At 40.0% G+C, this 17,151-nt stretch overlaps 1 protein-coding gene across 2 annotated transcripts in view; it reads right to left on the reverse strand.

The window, feature by feature from the left end:
* dgkzb (diacylglycerol kinase, zeta b) overlaps window positions 1-15,829 on the reverse strand; it is a 95,373-nt gene extending 79,544 nt beyond the window's left edge. The window contains exon 1 of one of the 2 annotated variants that reach the window (XM_071326722.1): window positions 15,491-15,829. In XM_071326722.1, the coding sequence (XP_071182823.1) occupies window positions 15,491-15,558 (68 nt within the window). In that variant the 5' untranslated portion in view covers window positions 15,559-15,829. Of the gene's footprint in view, window positions 1-1,553; window positions 1,759-15,490 lie in introns of those variants that run through there. The other variant, XM_071326723.1, reaches the window with a different exon arrangement.
* Window positions 15,830-17,151: the final 1,322 nt, after the last annotated feature.

Here is a 17,151-nt window from a genome sequence, read left to right on the forward strand (position 1 = left end):
ATCTCGGTTTAATTGCTAATTATACCTCACTGCTCACTAAAATGTATGTTACATGAGCACACCCCGCCACAGTAGTGGGACTGTTAGATAACACATTGCGGTGATTGCACTGCTCAGGTTATGGAGGGACTCAGTCCTTCTCCTAGATATTAAAGCTCTATGAAAATACAAGAGCATTGATGCCAGTCTTATCTAAGGTTACAGGTCACTGAGAGAACACATCACAGAGTATCAAATCAAAATCATCTACGCATTCTGTGTATTGTGTTTTCAGAATGCAGAGAACATGGTAGATGATTCTGATTTGATACTCTGTGATGTGTTATCGAAGTTCCTATTATCCAGAAGTCAAATATCAAAACCTCAACGAAACAATAACAAATAGGCCTACTACTAAGTAACAGCAGTCAAACATGCCTATGGCATTTTCTGTTGAAAATCACAATGGAACAGCCACCAGTTTTGGGAATAGCTACATCCCCTACAGTACAAAATTCAGTCTATACAAATGAGCACCCCCATGGACAAATCATTAAATCTACATTTAGAAGGACACATTTCCCAAAATCAGTAATCCCCTCATCCCCCCTCATTTGGATAAGTGAAACACCCAAACATAAGCCATGGGGAAACGAAGAACACTTTGCATGGGTGTACAGTCTAGTCAGTTTTTAGGCCATGGTGGTTTTCATTAGGGCACACCGTACAGGAAAATAAAACTAAAGCGTATTTCATGGAAACCGTTGGGAGGTTTCAGTCCGTTTTCTTCTGTTTAATGCCTTAATAAACATGACCCAGGTTATAGTTCATATCAAGCCTAATCAATAGATGATACAACAACAAAAAAATCTGTTTAAACTTACTGTATTTCACAAGGTGAAAAGTAATGCAGAGGTATGTGTAAAGAGGTTGTATGCATGTTACAACATACTTTCAGAGGGATGCAGAGGCCAAAAAATGTACAAGTGGGTGATGATAGCAGATATTTGGGGCAAACCATTTTGGAGTGGTTTGGGCTCCATCTAGTGAAGATACAGTGTAATTCAATCATTGAGGAAGATGCTGAGTGTGCGATGACAATTACTCACGCATCATGCCTCAATATTTAAACTTGAAAGCAGACTAAGGACTGAATTGACATGTCAACACAGTTAAAAGCGATAAAGCCAGTCAGATAGAAATTAAATGTTCAGAGGATAAATGTCTAGCATAGGACGTGATACAAACACATACATTTGCAATACAGGAAAACAAAGGCCATAAGTGAGCAACCATACAGTAGAGAAGTGATTTACTTTACCGGCAACAAAAATCCATATCATCTGCTTTTCTTTTTTTTTTTACCAACACCCACACATGAGCCCACGCAGACAGAGGACATATGCTTTCTCTGCTGCACCAGCGCCAACAGAAAACAACAAGGCAGCAGCCAATATTCTAACGATAGGATACAGCACAGAACTACATTTTTCAACGGGTACAATTTTACTTTGGTGTGTTTAGTAAAATAAATTGTGCAATTAATCAGAGTAGGTTGGTGCCTCCCACATTACCTGTGACAAGGCAAGATCCTTTTGCACTGATGTTTCTTCATTTGTGTTTATATCCTGTCAGTCCCCTATCTCTCGACGCAGACCACAAAAACCTAAACTCAGAGTCCACAGTCTGTTACGAGAGACTACAAAGTCACCAAGAGCGAGCCCCCCTTAAAGCCTTTTTATTGTTCTCCGTATCCTGATTCAACTTCCCCATTGTTACGGACAATATTACTAATCATCTTCTTCTTGTTAAGAAACTGGAAACCAGTACTAAGTCATTACAAAATAGGTCACGTCTTGTGTAAGTGATTGCAGTGCCACTAACTGCAATCACTAAACAGGAAACATCTTCAAAAAGTGAGAGAAAGGTTTGATGTTTAGTGACCGTGACCAAAGGCCTCTTTATTTCACATCACATGGTCAAACCATGTCATATAGTAAGCAGAGAAAAATGACAATTTATACTATAGTATAGTCTCAGTGGTTTTCTATATATAGTATGTGTGTGACTGGGTTAATAGCTATATTCGCTTTGGTCATGGGGTGCACTTGTTACAAGGGACCTGCGATTAATGAATATGCCATGTTACAGCAGGCCCTCATTAGCCATGCAGGCATGGGTTCATAACAAGCAATCACATGGGCATGTACTGTATGTGCTGCTGTGGTTGCCTGACAGGTCATTTTGCCAGCCTGTGCAGTCAGTCTGCTATTTTCACAAGAACAGCAGCACTATTTCAGTCCTACCAGCTCCAGCCCCGGGGCTATAGAGATAGAGAGAGACTCGTGGCTCCCACAATCGAGAACACCACAGTATTGCATGGCAGCGGATAGATGTGTGTTCTCACATTGATGACGGTTTCGTTTGATGATGAGGGAGTCGAAAGAAAAACAGGTCTTACCCAAAAGGGTTGCGGTTTCCCCCGTTCTGTGCGTGGGCGGGATGGGGATTGTTTTTATGGTTTGACATTTAAGGTCACTTATCAATTTGAACCCTTCCAGCAAACCTCCTCTGCCTGGCTGACTGTCATGACACATCACTGACAGAGGTCAGCTCATGGGGCCGAGCAGAGTTAGTTATCACACAACAAAACCCACAGACAGAATCGGATATTACGAGTAGGACACCATCTCAACACTGCATGGAAATGACAAGGAGCGGTATTATACAATGTTGGTCATATGCTGTTCACATCTGAATGCTGTTAACGATGCTGTTCTATTGCAACTGGTGTATTCAGTTACAATCAAACTACAAGGGGAAGTACACTGTGAACACGTTAAATTACAAAATTAGAATTGGACATATTCTGGCAAACTAGAGAAGCTACACTAGTCTATGACTTGGTGTGTTATGAAGTGTCATGTGTTTCCAGTGCAGGCATGATGAATATACAAAAGACACCAAGCACAGCTTCGATTTTCATCATTTTCAATTCGAACCAGATTTTCATAAAACACACACACTAACACAGCTGAACACACACACACACACACATACACATAAGCAAGCAGAACCATCACTCCATATATGCACACTTCATCAGCTATCCCAAATGAAGTAGAGAAAAAGGCCCTCCTCTTCCCTCACTCAGCACTGTACCAAACAGAAACGGGCAGATGGAACATTCTGCGGTACAGCGGTGTCCACCAACTGGTGTGTGTGTGGGTTGTAGCATGCAGGCAGTGTGCATTAGAAGTTGACATGGGAACAGGACTCCTGCGGGACCAGCAGGGAATGTCAAGTTCTAGAGTCAAGTTCAGGACAGTTGAAAAATTAAAGACTTTGTCCAAAACTTGAGACACAGCTAGTCAGCTAGTGTAACTGAAAGACTTTGTCCATATTTTTGGAGTAACAGTTAGTTAACTAGTGTAACTGCAAGACCAGGGGCCTCATTTATAACCGTTGGATAAATGTAACACTAAATATCTGAGTGCCCCATTTATGAAAAGACAGTGCACACACAAAAATAGAGATTTATAAACTTGGCGCACGCCATACTTACCATGTTTCCCGTTATAAATCTGACCTGTCATAAAACTGTGTGCGAGTGAACAAGCTTTACAACTCTGCTTGATTAACACCCATAATTCACCTTTTCTGGTGACAATAACACCTTTATTTGCTGTATACTTTGGAAGTATTAGAATTAGGCCAACATTGTATATCTAAAGGACATATCAACGGCGAACTTGATCAAATGTCTTTGGATGCGTTAGCAGAATGCTTTTTTTTGCAGTGACATTTGCTGTATCTGACCGTTTCTGAAACACAAAGACAATTGCAAATTGTTGTGGACCTGTAAACAGATTATTTGAATTCAATAATGTTTTGCATTTACTTTCTCCCAAACCTAAATATGCCAGCAGGCCAATTTACAGTGTTAGCGACACACTTCAATGTAAAAGATCAACTGTCTGTTCACCAAAACTTGAAATTACAATAGCCTATCTATCTAATAGGCCCAACTAAATGAGATGTCCATGGTATTTTGTTGTATTGCTACTTCGGGAATATGAACTCATCATGGCCAGAAAGGTGCAATAGTTATGATATGTATTGTGCTTATAAAATTAAATATTGTCTATGCTGCTCGAGAAATTTGACATTACAGTATTTAGATGTAGCCTACAAACGTCAATGAAAATGGTGAACCATCTATTCTACCATTAAAATGCGCTTCGAATCGGATCACATAGAGTAGGGGTCTCCAACAGGTAGATTGCGAGCTACCCACCTACGATTAGCTCGCCAAGCAATTCTGAAAGTACATTTTCTAATTTGTTCCATCGCAAGCTGTCATAAACAAAAAGCTCCTGGCTACTATTCAATCAAAGCCACATTGACATTATCCCACCCCTGGTTAGCCACTATTGGCTTAAAAAGCCAAACGCAACACAATATCTGCCAATTAATATCCATGAATATTGCCCCCGTCTGTCTGTTTGGTGCGCGAGTTTGTTTATCACGCCGTATGTAGCCAGTTAGCGATGCTAGTGATAACAGTCGTGTGGGTAAACAAAGACTTTCCCCAAAAACCTTCTCAATTAAATGTTAACTGCAAAGTAGGCTTACCTGAAATAACTATATCATTATTATTTGTATCAATTCGGTGGCCATTGTTTTACAAACTCTGCCATGACATGTGGTGCAGCAGTAGACCTAACAGAAACATCGCCAGACTGACACATTACTCTCTTGCTAGATGCGCAATTACATTTGTTAGTATTTAAGCATAGACATGGACACAGAACATGCATTTTTGTTGTTTCTCTAAGAATAATTGTAATATTGAGAGTTAAAACACTGAAAGAAATCCAAAACCAGGAAGAAAAAATATATATAGAAAACAGAACTCGGCATAGGGAAAAATACTTTAAATACCAGCAGCTTATTTGTTTACTACCGCGAAGAGGGTCCAATTAAATGAGAGATGGGGCAAATGGTAGCCTATCCTAACTTGTTGTAGGCCTATATGCTATTTCGCGAGAATGAAACCGTCACAGTCAGAAAAGTTTAGGAATTTATTCTGCAATGATCATGGAAATGAAATACATTTCTAATTATTTTAGAATGCAAAGATACAAATAAATAGATTTTCTTCTTACTACCAGCAAATGATTGCATCTTGTCATTATATTTAGCTACCTGCTTTTTTGTTCTGAATAAATCATCATACAGTATAGTCCCCATTTGCACAAGGCTACGAAGCAACTTTTGCCTTTTTGCAATGCAATACTTCAACCACTAGAAAATGTGCATATGCATGGTCTAAAGTTCGCGGGAGGATAAGCACATTCTCAATATATTGTGCCTCTATGGTTAGTGGAGATCTTCTGTGTATAAAGTGATGCGGGAGGGCAAAAAAGCATCTAACGAAGCACACCACAGCTGAGGCAGGCGTTAGATTACGAGCGTTTTCAAGTGGAACGTTAATAACGATGGTTTTGAGAAACAGCTTGGAGATTTAACGATGCAACCACGAAGGTTATAACGATGCACTTCGTCTTAAGATGATGTTGGGAAACTGATCCCAGGTCTGTTTGGTTCTAGGGTAGTGATGTGCAGTTAGCGAACGACTCGTTCTTTTTTAATTACTATTTTTACTGACTCGAGAGTCATGATTCATTTTTCAGAGTGACTCGTTCAATTTAGTCATTCATTTCGCCTTCTGGCTGCAATGAATAAAACAGGATTAATAAGCACTCTTCCGCAGGAAAATAGATCGTTCTGCAGAAAGTATCGACAAAAAATATATACATGTTTTAAACTGTTAATTGATCGCATGGTGCAATTAAGTGCAAGTGCATGAGTGCAATTAATTGACTATTGAATGTTATTGACTACCAAAACATACAGCCTGCTTCAACAAGCTCGAACTCGAGAACGAATCGTTTGGGGGGCTGTTGCAGTTCATGAACGATATTGTGCTTATCTCCTTCGCGGCAGTCAACTCATGCAATTGAGTCGTTCACAATCTAGTCCAGTTGCGGCAGCAACTAAACCTAATTTCAAAGGCAGTATCAAGAAATAATCGTAGTTGTATGCCTAGCAATTATCTGAAGCACACGTTTAAAAGTCTCAATCACAAAACAGCTGCAATAAGGCCCCTATGGTGAACGAGGCTCGTAGAATCATAATTCTTCCGATTTTTTTGTTCCTCGTTCGCCGGTAGGGGGTCCTCCGTACTCGCAGGATTAGCCTACTGAATCAAATGAACGAAATGACGAAAGATTTGTTATTTTGACTGAACGAGTTGAAAAGATCTGAGTCAGTAAAAAGAGCCGAACTTCCAATCACTATTCTAGGGGTATTTAAAATGTATTTGGAAACAAGTCGTTTTAAATATTTATAGAAATTATTAGAAAATAATTTCAAGTACTTCATATAGAAGAAGTTGATTCTGCCACAATATTTGAAAACTCATATACACAGAAAATAAGTATTTAAAATTCAAATATGCATGTATTTGAACGCAGGTATTTTAGTGACACAGCTAGTATCTACCAGAATATGATATAGGCTCATCTAAACTCAATGCAACCATCAGGTAAAATCATAAACAGCCAATATGTCATTGTAATGACCATGTTATTTATCAGGTTACGGTAAGTAAGTAATCAAAATGTGATACTTGAATGCAACAACTCGGCATGGCATCTGCCACCCAGGGAGCATCATGGATGAGCTCATTTCCTTTTATGCATCATTCCCTTTAATGTCTGAATCAGAACCCCCCCCCTTTGAGGATTATCTCTGCTGGACACCGGGCTACTCTCTGTCTGTCCCTCTGATGAATTAAAGTAATTTAAAGGCAATGGTTTGATGTGCCAGCCCAGGTGTCCTGCCCAGTGCCCACCCTCTCTCCACAAACGAACACACCACCTCTGACTGATTCACTCGAACAACTGCTCAGGTGACGTGCAACAGGGCTGCCTGATTCAATTAAGATGCCCCTGGTCAAAGTAGTGCACTCAATAGGGAATAGGGTGCTATTTGGGATGCAGATAAGATGTTACTGAGCTAGCTGCCTGCAGTAGGAATTACTTTTGGGGCTTGGTGTTCAAAGTTCAGTCAAGCAACCACTGTACTGATGTTCTCCATTCTGTCAGTCAGTGAGAGTATGTTTACATGCACATTAATAATTATATATTAAACTGATCATGGCAGTAAGTTGAGTATGACATTAGTCATGTAAACACCTTACTCTGCTTATCTTAAATTGGCCTACGGTCATAATCGAAGTAAGCATACGCCAACTGTAATATATATAAACTGTATATATTAGTCCTGAGCGACATGGCCAAAATATCTTATCAAGCTATTTTTCAAATGTTTGACGGTACGATGGTATTTTATGTATTTGAATAATACAAATTCTAAATTTGCTTTATGAGTAGTGCGTGACCATACAGTGGTAACACATCCATTCTAAGTGATTTCAATGGGTCTTTCTCCATTCTGATTGTTTAATACTGTTCAATTCAACTTCAACCTAAAATAATTTCCTGCATTTCCATCAATTTCTGCATTTTCTGCACTCATTTGAGATCAATCCACACTGCCATGTAGGGCTGCATGATATGGGCAAAAACAATTGCCTTATTTTTAACCAAATTTTGAAATTGCGATTTGACTTGCAATTTAGATTAAAACACTTGGGTGAACTGTTGGAATCATGGAAATATAATGTTTATTCTAATTCTATAGTTAGAATATAATAGTGGGCACTTTGAATACAGTGTTGTTTGACATGACAACAAATGAAAAAAAAACAGGGAGGAGTTATTGTAACAGGCTAGGATGATGTTCAGTGTTTCCTAGGGAACCCTATCATCTTTATTACATTAAATGTTTCTTCATATAGCCAACATATTCATGCTTCGCCTATTCCTCTTTGATTTAGAAAATACTGTTGCACAAACAACATGCTGATTTAGTCCTACACCAGAACTGGTATCAGGCTGTATTAGCTAGCTATTTTTGATCTGACTCAGTACATTTATTAGCTAGCTACCTAGCCAGCCAGGTAACACGATTTAGTTTAACTTGCAAAGAAAAGACAAACTAGCTGTTTACAGGTGTAAGAAACACAAACTAATTGTGTAATTATAGAACGCTTGTGGATTTATATTAAGAAGTGGAAACAACATCGTTGTCATCAACATTATTGCATGTGCTGCATTGACCATACAGACTGAACGCAAGTCTCTCGTGGTCAAGCAACAACAAAAGCGCTTGTTTAGTGACAGGGGACAGGGCTAGGTCTGTGTGGAGAGTGGCATGGAGAGAGAGAGAGAGAGCGGAGAGGGATGACTCAAGTAGCGGTGTTTACTATAAAAATGGACGTCACACACTGCATATCACATTTAACAAACCAAACATTTAAAAACTGTTATCAAATGTAAAGTAAAAACCCAAACCGGTCAAAGCATCAATACCAGTATATAGTAAAATATGGTATACCACCAAGCCCTAATATACAGTACCAGTCAAAAGTTTGGACACACCTACTCATTCAAGGATTTTTCTTTATTTTGACGATTTTCAACAATGTAGAATAATAGTGAAGACATCAAAACTCTGAAATATGTTATGGAATCATGTAGTAACCAAAAAAGTGTTAAACAAATCAAAATGTATTTTATATTCTTCAAAGTAGCCACCCTTTGCCTTGATGACAGCTTTGCACACTCTTGAAATTCTCTCAACCAGCTTTATGAGGAATGCTTTTCCAACAGTCTTGAAGGAGTTCCCACATATGCTGAGCACTAGTTGGCCGCATTTCCTTCACTCTGCAGTCCAACTCATCCCAAACCATCTCAATTAGGTTGAGGTCGGTTGATTGTGGAGGCCAGGTCATCTGATGTAGCCCTCCATCACTCTCCTTGGTCAAATAGCCCTTACAAAGCCTGGAGGTCTGTTTTGGGTCATTGTCCTGTTGAAAATCAAATGATAGTCCCACTAAGCACAAACCAGATGGGATGGTGTATCACTGCAGAATGCTGTGTGCCTTGAATTCTAAATAAATCACAGACAGTGTCATCAGCAAAGCACCCCCACACCATCACACCTCCTCCAGTTTCATCAGAGTTGTTGCGACTGCACTTGAAGAAACTTTCAAAGTTCTTGACATTTTCCGGATTGACTGACCTTCATGTCTTCAAGTAATGATGGGCGGTCGTTTCTCTTTGCTTATTTGAGCTGTTCTAATCATAATATGGACTTGGTCTTTTACGAAATACGTTTATCTTCTGTACACCACCCCTACCTTGTCACACAATTGATTGGCTCAAACGCATTAAGAAGGAAAGCAATTCCACAAATTAATATTTAAAGTAACAAGGCACACCTATTAATTGAAAGGCATTCCAGGTAACTATCTCATGAAGCTGGTTGAGAGAATGCCAAGAGTGTGCAAAGCTGTCATCAAGGCAAAGGGTGGCAACTGAAGAATCTCAAATATAAAATATATTTTGATTTGTTTAACACTTTTTTGGTTACCACATGATTCCGTATGTGTTATTTCATAGTGTTGATATCTTCCCTATTATTCTACAATGTAGAAAATAGTAAAAATAAAGAAAAACCCTGGAATGAGTAGGTGCGTCCAAACTTTTGACTGGTACTGTATATAAACTCAGCAAAAAAAGAAACGTCCTCTCACTGTCAACTGCGTTTATTTTCAGCAAACTTAACATGTGTAAATATTTATATGAAAATAACAAGATTCAACATCTGAGACAAACTGAACAAGTTCCACAGACATTTGACTAACAGAAATGGAATAATGTGTCCCTGAACAAAGGGGGGGGTCAAAATCAAAAGTAACAGTCAGTATCTGGTGTGGCCACCAGCTGTATTAAGTACAGTATAAATGTGAATCCGACCATCACCCCTGGTGAGACAAAACCGCGACTCGTCAGTGAAGAGCACTTTTTGCCAGTCCTGTCTGGTCCAGCGACGGTGGGTTTGTGCCCATAAGCGACGTTGTTGCCGGTGATGTCTGGTGAGCACCTGCCTTACAACAGGCCTACAAGCCCTCAGTCCAGCCTCTCTCAGCCTATTGCGGACAGTCTGAGCACTGATGGAGGGATTGTGCATTCCTGATGTAACTCGGGCAGTTGTTGTTGCCATCCTGTACCTGTCCCACAGGTGTGATGTTTGGATGTACCAATCCTGTGCAGGTGTTGTTACACATGATCTGCCACTGCGAGGACGATCAGCTGTCCGCCCTGTCTCCCTGTAGCGCTGTCTTAGGCGTCTCACAGTACGGACATTGCAATTTATTGCCCTGGCCACATCTGCAGTCCTCATGCTACCTTGCAGCATGCCCAAGGCACGTTCACGCAGATGAGCAGGCACCCTGGGCATCTTTCTTTTGGTGTTTTTCAGAGTCAGTAGAAAGGCCTCTTTAGTGTCTTAAGTTTTCATAACTGTGATCTTAATTGCCTACCGTCTGTAAGCTGTTAGTGTCTTAAAGACCGTTCCACTGGTGCATGTTCATTAATTGTTTATGGTTCATTGAACAAGCATGGGAAACAGTGTTTAAACCCTTTACAATGAAGATCTGTAAAGTTATTTGGATTTTTACGAATGATCTTTGAAAGACAGGGTCCTGAAAAAGGGTAGTTTCTTTTTTTGCTGAGTTTACAAATATATGCCATTTAGGAGACGCTTTGATCCAAAGCGACTTAGTCATGCGCGCATACATTTTACAAATGGGTGGTCCCAGGAATCAAACCCACTACCTTAGTGTTACAAGCGCCATGCTCTACCAACTGAGCTACAAAGGACCCACACCATTACAACACCTGGTTTTCAGCAGTGGCGTGTATTCATGGATGCCAAGGGAAGCCAGGCTTCCCCCAATTTTTTTACCAAGAAAATAAGAAACAAAACATACAATTATGTATCTTTTGTCTCTCTGTGTTTTCGTAATTTTCCTTCAGGTCGTAAGAGGCTGAATGTAGCCTCTGAGCAGGCGAATCAGCTCCCCTCTGTCTCTGTATATGCTGGCCATCTATCTGATGCGGTCTTGTCATAAAGAGTATGACATTTTTGCCGTCCGTTGCATTGAATGCAAGGGAAGCCAGCGAGCATTTGGCCTCCCTTGATAAAAAAGTATAAAAGAATAGCACTCAAACAAGGGCACTGCGTTCATCCACCTCTGGCCTGCTCGCCTCCCTACCTCTGAGGAAGTACAGTTCCCGCTCAGCCCAGTCAAAACTGTTCGCTGCTCTGGCACCCCAATGGTGGAACAAACTCCCTCACGACGCCAGGTCAGCGGAGTCAATCACCACCTTCCGGAGACACCTGAAACCCCACCTCTTTAAGGAATACCTAGGATAGGATAAAGTAATCCTTCTAACCCCCCCCCCCTTAAAAGAGTTAGATGCACTATTGTAAAGTGGTTGTTCCACTGGATATCATAAGGTGAATGCACCAATTTGTAAGTCGCTCTGGATAAGAGCGTCTGCTAAATGACTTAAATGTAAATGTAGCCAATCAGCGTTGAGCTAAACTGAGTGAGCTCAACTGTGAATGGTCCCAACACACCCAACAACAAAAAAGTTGTTAACGGAAGCCAGTTTGGATTTGGCTTCACTCCTATCACAGAGAAATACTTCAATCGATAGAAACAACTTGAATTGTTGCATCTCGTTTTGTTGTTGTCCTCCAGTGGCTAGCAAGCTAGATAAACAAAAATTGTCACTTTCCTAAATTAGCCATGGATGGAGATAGGGATTTGACTTAATTCTCCGTACTGGCCAATGATTATAATGGCAATTCTGATTCAACCATAAAATACATTGTGCCCCTGGACTGAGAGGAAGAAGTTCAATATGTAGCTAGATGTAGAAGGCTAATGTTAACTAGCTAACGTTGCCCATGAAAGGAAGTTAGGCTAGCAGGCAAGCATTTTAGCCAGGTAGCCTAGTACAACAACAAAAATAAAAGAGTGTACTGTATGACAGAGTCAGAATGGCATTGGCGTTTCTCTACAGGTAGGGTGAGACAACATGTTTTTCTACTTGCGCAAACACACACAAATCAGAACCATGAACAGCCCCATCACATTTAGCTTACGTTGATTGGACTAAATTGTTTTTGGTATCTTTTAGTTGTCACTGTATTAGACTAAGCATTGGTGATTTGATGACTTCAAATGTTGAAGTTGAAATGGTGCTGGAATAGTGGAGGCAGCTCCTGTTTTCTTTGAGACTTGCAGTAACTCTCTGTAGTTCTAAATCAATAGCTGTTTGGTAGTCCGAAAAATGCTGTAGGTCATGTAACTGTTCGTTACATGCAATATGCTTTGTGGACTTCACCATAAAGAGGTTGCTCTCCAGTTTTGTGATGAAACAAAGGTGCGGTTGAATATATTCTTGCCTAGTTAAATAAAGGTTCATTAAAAAACATATCACAGTCACATGGCATATGAACTAACAGGTTATAGAGCAAACAAAGCAATTATCACAACACATAAGTTGCAATATGGCTTTTTTTTATGGCTTGGCTTAACCAGTGACTTTACCCACTCACCACTACTGGTTTTCTGCAAAGTCTTTTCAAATCATTAGGACATGTAAACCCCTTAAATCAGAGTCACAGCTGTGTATTTGCTAGCAGGAGCAGCGCAAGCTTCCTTCTTTTGCGGGAGTGAAGTGAAATAGTTTTCACATACATACTTTATATGTCTGAACTTCCCAATAATATAATGGTCGCTCGCTGTGGTAGAACTTGAATTTTGATGAGTGATTTTCTGCCCCATCAGGTAGCCTGATTTCAGATGTGTCCATGTAAACAAGATTATTAGGAAAATCGTTCTTCCTACAAAGCATGCAAACTTTGAAATCTAACTATTATCTTAATCTCACTATTCAAAAGAATCGTATTATTGTGTGCATGTAACTGTACTCAGTGTGCCTGTCTTTTGAGTTTTGAATAGCTATATGGGATAGGCCTCCATAGAAGAACAGTGAATAACTAATATGGTTAGTGTGCGTCTACAGAAAGTCTCTTCTGACTCACAGTGTACTAGTTACGTTACAATTCATGGGATATACATGTAGATCAACATAATTCCACCTTTCATCCAAACGACCTGAAATGACTCTCAAATTAATTCTGTGTCATTTCAAAGGCCTTGAAGGCACAAGAGCAAAACAAAGTTTCATTGTTTGTTATGGTTCATCAGGTGCTTCTCGGGGCAAACACCAGGTTGACATCAGGTTTCTTACCAGTGAAATAACCCTGACACTCAGTTAGATTATCAGAAAACAAGATTACATGTGAGGGGTCCTCAGGAGACAGATATCTGTGAACCCGGTTCTCTCCTGGTCACTGTTCGCACACTCACACAGAGTGAGAGTGAGAGAGCCTCTCGGAGATCTGGCATGACAACCTGAGACTCCCCATACACTTCTCAACATGCAGGTTCATGTCCTTCATAAACATCTCCTTTGAGCTGCATTTCAGTGGTCATGTAAAATGGAAACCTGTTTCTGGCCAGTTAGTCTATCTATAATTTACATTTTTTTTAAATGCATGACCACAGACCATTCAACCCATGTAGTATCATAATGTATAGTTGGCACCAGAGTGGTATACTACGAAGCAAGCTAGATCTGCTCAGGGTTTTCTAAAGCTAGCTAGCTCAGGCTTTATCCATATTACAACGGTGGATATTGCTTGTCAGCCTGCCGCTAACTCTAGCAGGCGTGTAACTGCTCGTGCATGATGCACGTGGCTAGTTCGAACTCTACATCGAGACAATGCTGAAACAGCCATCAATGGGCGAGTCAGTGCCACATTTTCATTTGTGCCAAAATCAAATTGAAAGAAAAGGATTCTTGCAAATTCAGTAGGCTATGGTGGGAAATAGTATCACTAAAATAATTGTATTGTCATAAAAAAGTTTTAGTGTGAGTGAAGTTTCAAATGCATTCTGTCATGTCTAAATGTGCAATGTGGTATTATAACATTACAAAAAAAATTGACACACAAAAACAACATTTGATTAAATCAAACGTTTATCAGTCGTCTTACTCAAATGAAGGGGACGATGACGCAATCTTTGCGAGACGGAGAGACTCTGATTTCATTTGTCCTCAACTCGTGGCTCAGACACTTCATTCAAAATAAATGGAGTTAGCCCTAAGTTAGCCTGCCCCGGAGCAGGTTATTTCTAACGGATTCGTTGCCATAGAAATGTACCTGGTCAAAAGGTAAGCCACTTTCGTGGTACCGGTTATCCCGAGTTGAACTCGGGATAACCAAAGTTACCTCAAACCTGATTCGTAGTATAGGGCTTAGGTGTGATCGGAACCATGTATGCCAGACATCCTGCTTCCACAAACACACAGGCCTGCCAACATAGGAAGTTGTACACAGATGGCATCATGAATGCAGTGTGGAGCACATGAAATGAGACACACACACACACACACACACACACACACACATCTTTTAAGGTCTGATAATCAGATTTAAGAAGCCACAGCAGCACTGAAAATGGAATCCCTCTTTTTCAAAAGACACAAGATACTGTTGGAAACACAAAAAAACAAACAAGTAGATGAGTCACAGTCCTATTAAAAGGGGCATTGTGGCTTTAATATCATTAGGATCTTTTAATGAGCCCTGTGTAGGTCTTTCAAAGGGTATGGTTGTCTAAGTGGGATATGATGGATATAGGCTTGTATCTCAGATGACAGCTTTGAAGAAAAAAAACAGACAGATGCCTCCTAATTGGGTTAATGTGTGAACAAGAACAGGATATCACTGGGGAGATGATACGGGTCGCTTTGTGCCTGTTTATGGATGATCAAAGTGATGATGATACCAGAGCTCTCTCTCTCTCTCTAATTACATTTAGCCTTAGTCAGTGCAAAATCCAGCTGTTGAGAAAAATGAATAGAAACTGAAAATATTCATAACCCCTCCTCTTCAGGAAGTGAATTGGAAAGAGTAAAGGACCATGACTCTTTCATGCTTTGTCCTCAAAAAAATTTATTTGTCATAGATGGAAGAAAAAAAAACAATTTAATTCTGTTATAATCAACTGCTCTACTAGATACCCAAGTTGGGCTACTTCTGTTTATGGGTCATGTTGGTTGGACAAAGGAGCAGGCATTATTGACAAGCATGGTTCATGGAATTATCAACAAGCACTGTTATATTGTAGCCTAGCCTAAAACTAGTCTATAAAACTAGTCTATAATCTCATTCAAAACGTATTTAAGAGTTAGAACGGATATAACATTCACATTCCTAAATACAGTATTTCCCACTGTATGGTAATTCATTCAGACTTGAATTCATGATTACGGCAGTCTGACTCCGAGGAAAAGCAATAGCCTGGGACAGCACTCTCATCCAAAGTTGACTGAAAGACACGGGTAACGTTAGTAGGCTATTTAAATTGTTATTATAGATATCCATTTACCTGTAGGATAGCTGTTTTCTTAGCGCGAGGTGCATGAACTCGTCCAGCTGGTTGTCCGTTGTTGTCATTTTGACAGCTCCCTTCCGTACTTTCCCGGACGCCTTTCCCAAAAAACTCTATGCAGGCCTATATAAAAGACAAATTTGGCTTTTGTTGTTCAGGAAAATATCCTCCTCTTCGATAATCTCTTCTAACCTCGTGGTCGCCATCTGTTCAGTGTGTGTAGGCTGACTGGAGTGACACATCTTTGAAAACAAAGCAAATACGATTCCCAAAGCGGCACGCGCACCCTCGTAGACACATCAACCGCAGAGGGAGCTCGTCCAAATGTGAGGACCCGTTCATCATGAAAAGATGATTAGTTGAAAAAGAGTGTAAATGTACCCCAATAGTAAAATTAGTTGTTACATTCATTTGGGAATCTGTACAAATACAAAAACGAATATAGTAGGGAAGTCGATGGAATGGGCTGTTGCACAGTCACTATGGGGAACTTTTCCATGATATGGACAGTATTAGGCCTACTACATTACACAAACTGACGTTTGACCAAATCGAATTGGGGGAAATTACACATCCATTGGCCTCAGATTGGTGATGTTGGTATGAAAGCAATAATCAACACGATGACACAAAATAAATAGCTTAAAACAGATCAATAGCTTTGGTTTTGTACTGTTGATTTTGTTATAGGTGCTGGGGGTCGCAGGATTTAGCTATCATTTTCTTTCTCAAATGGCAAAGATAATTTGGTATGGTCTCTTTAAAAGTTGCTGCCCACACACCAATACACTGATTTTACAGTGAAACTATCACTTAAAGGTGCTACACAGGATTTTTTTGTATTTCTGCATTGTAATTTCAGAAAATGTCCATAATATTACCCACAAATGTTGTGATTGGCTGTGATATTCACCTATTGATTTCTCCCATCAGAGTTGCATCTGTTGTCAAAATGGGAAAGCTGTTTTGACTTTGTGACTGTGTTATCTAGTGGAAATCGGGTCAAGTCACCAATGTAGAAATCGCTCTGTAATTTCCAGGTTTCTAAAATTCTACACTGTTCGCTCAATTTCAGTTTATGTGATAAAACAAGCACTGAACAGTGTAGGGAGTCATTGTACCATCTAAATCGCTGTGGAGTATATTTCCAATAACAAAAAAATCTAAATTATAAGTCTCAAGCGCGACTCTCAGCCTTGTTATGGGAAAATGTGATGCGGGGGGAGAGAGGATTTGTTTTGAATGTGCCTAGTGCAATTCACCTAGCTTCCACAAAGCGGAGAAATTCTGAGAAATTCTAGGTGTAGCACCTTTAAATAGCAGCCAACCTTTGTCACTGTTGATACCCTATGGCAGGTCGTGATTCGCTGAAGTTAACAGAAAAAGTGGTTTCTTCCCTTTTCCATGATGGCAGCCTCCCGAAATCAATATCCGCCATTCCAAAATATAGGTATAAGCCTTCTACAAGTTCTCATCTAACCAACCATGTATAGGTTATTCACGTGTCCTTGTGCCCTTTGAAAAGTGTTTGTTAAAAAAGCGCTACACCCCAAAAGGTTGCACCCTGTTCTATTGATTTCAGCGTGATATCGAGGATAACAAAAAGTGTTGCATTAGGGACCGATCGAAATTTACTGTTAAAAATATTTTCACTTGAC

The sequence above is a fragment of the Salvelinus alpinus genome, chromosome 9 (genome assembly GCF_045679555.1).
Source record: "Salvelinus alpinus chromosome 9, SLU_Salpinus.1, whole genome shotgun sequence".
NCBI classification, from domain to species: Eukaryota; Metazoa; Chordata; class Actinopteri; order Salmoniformes; family Salmonidae; genus Salvelinus; species Salvelinus alpinus.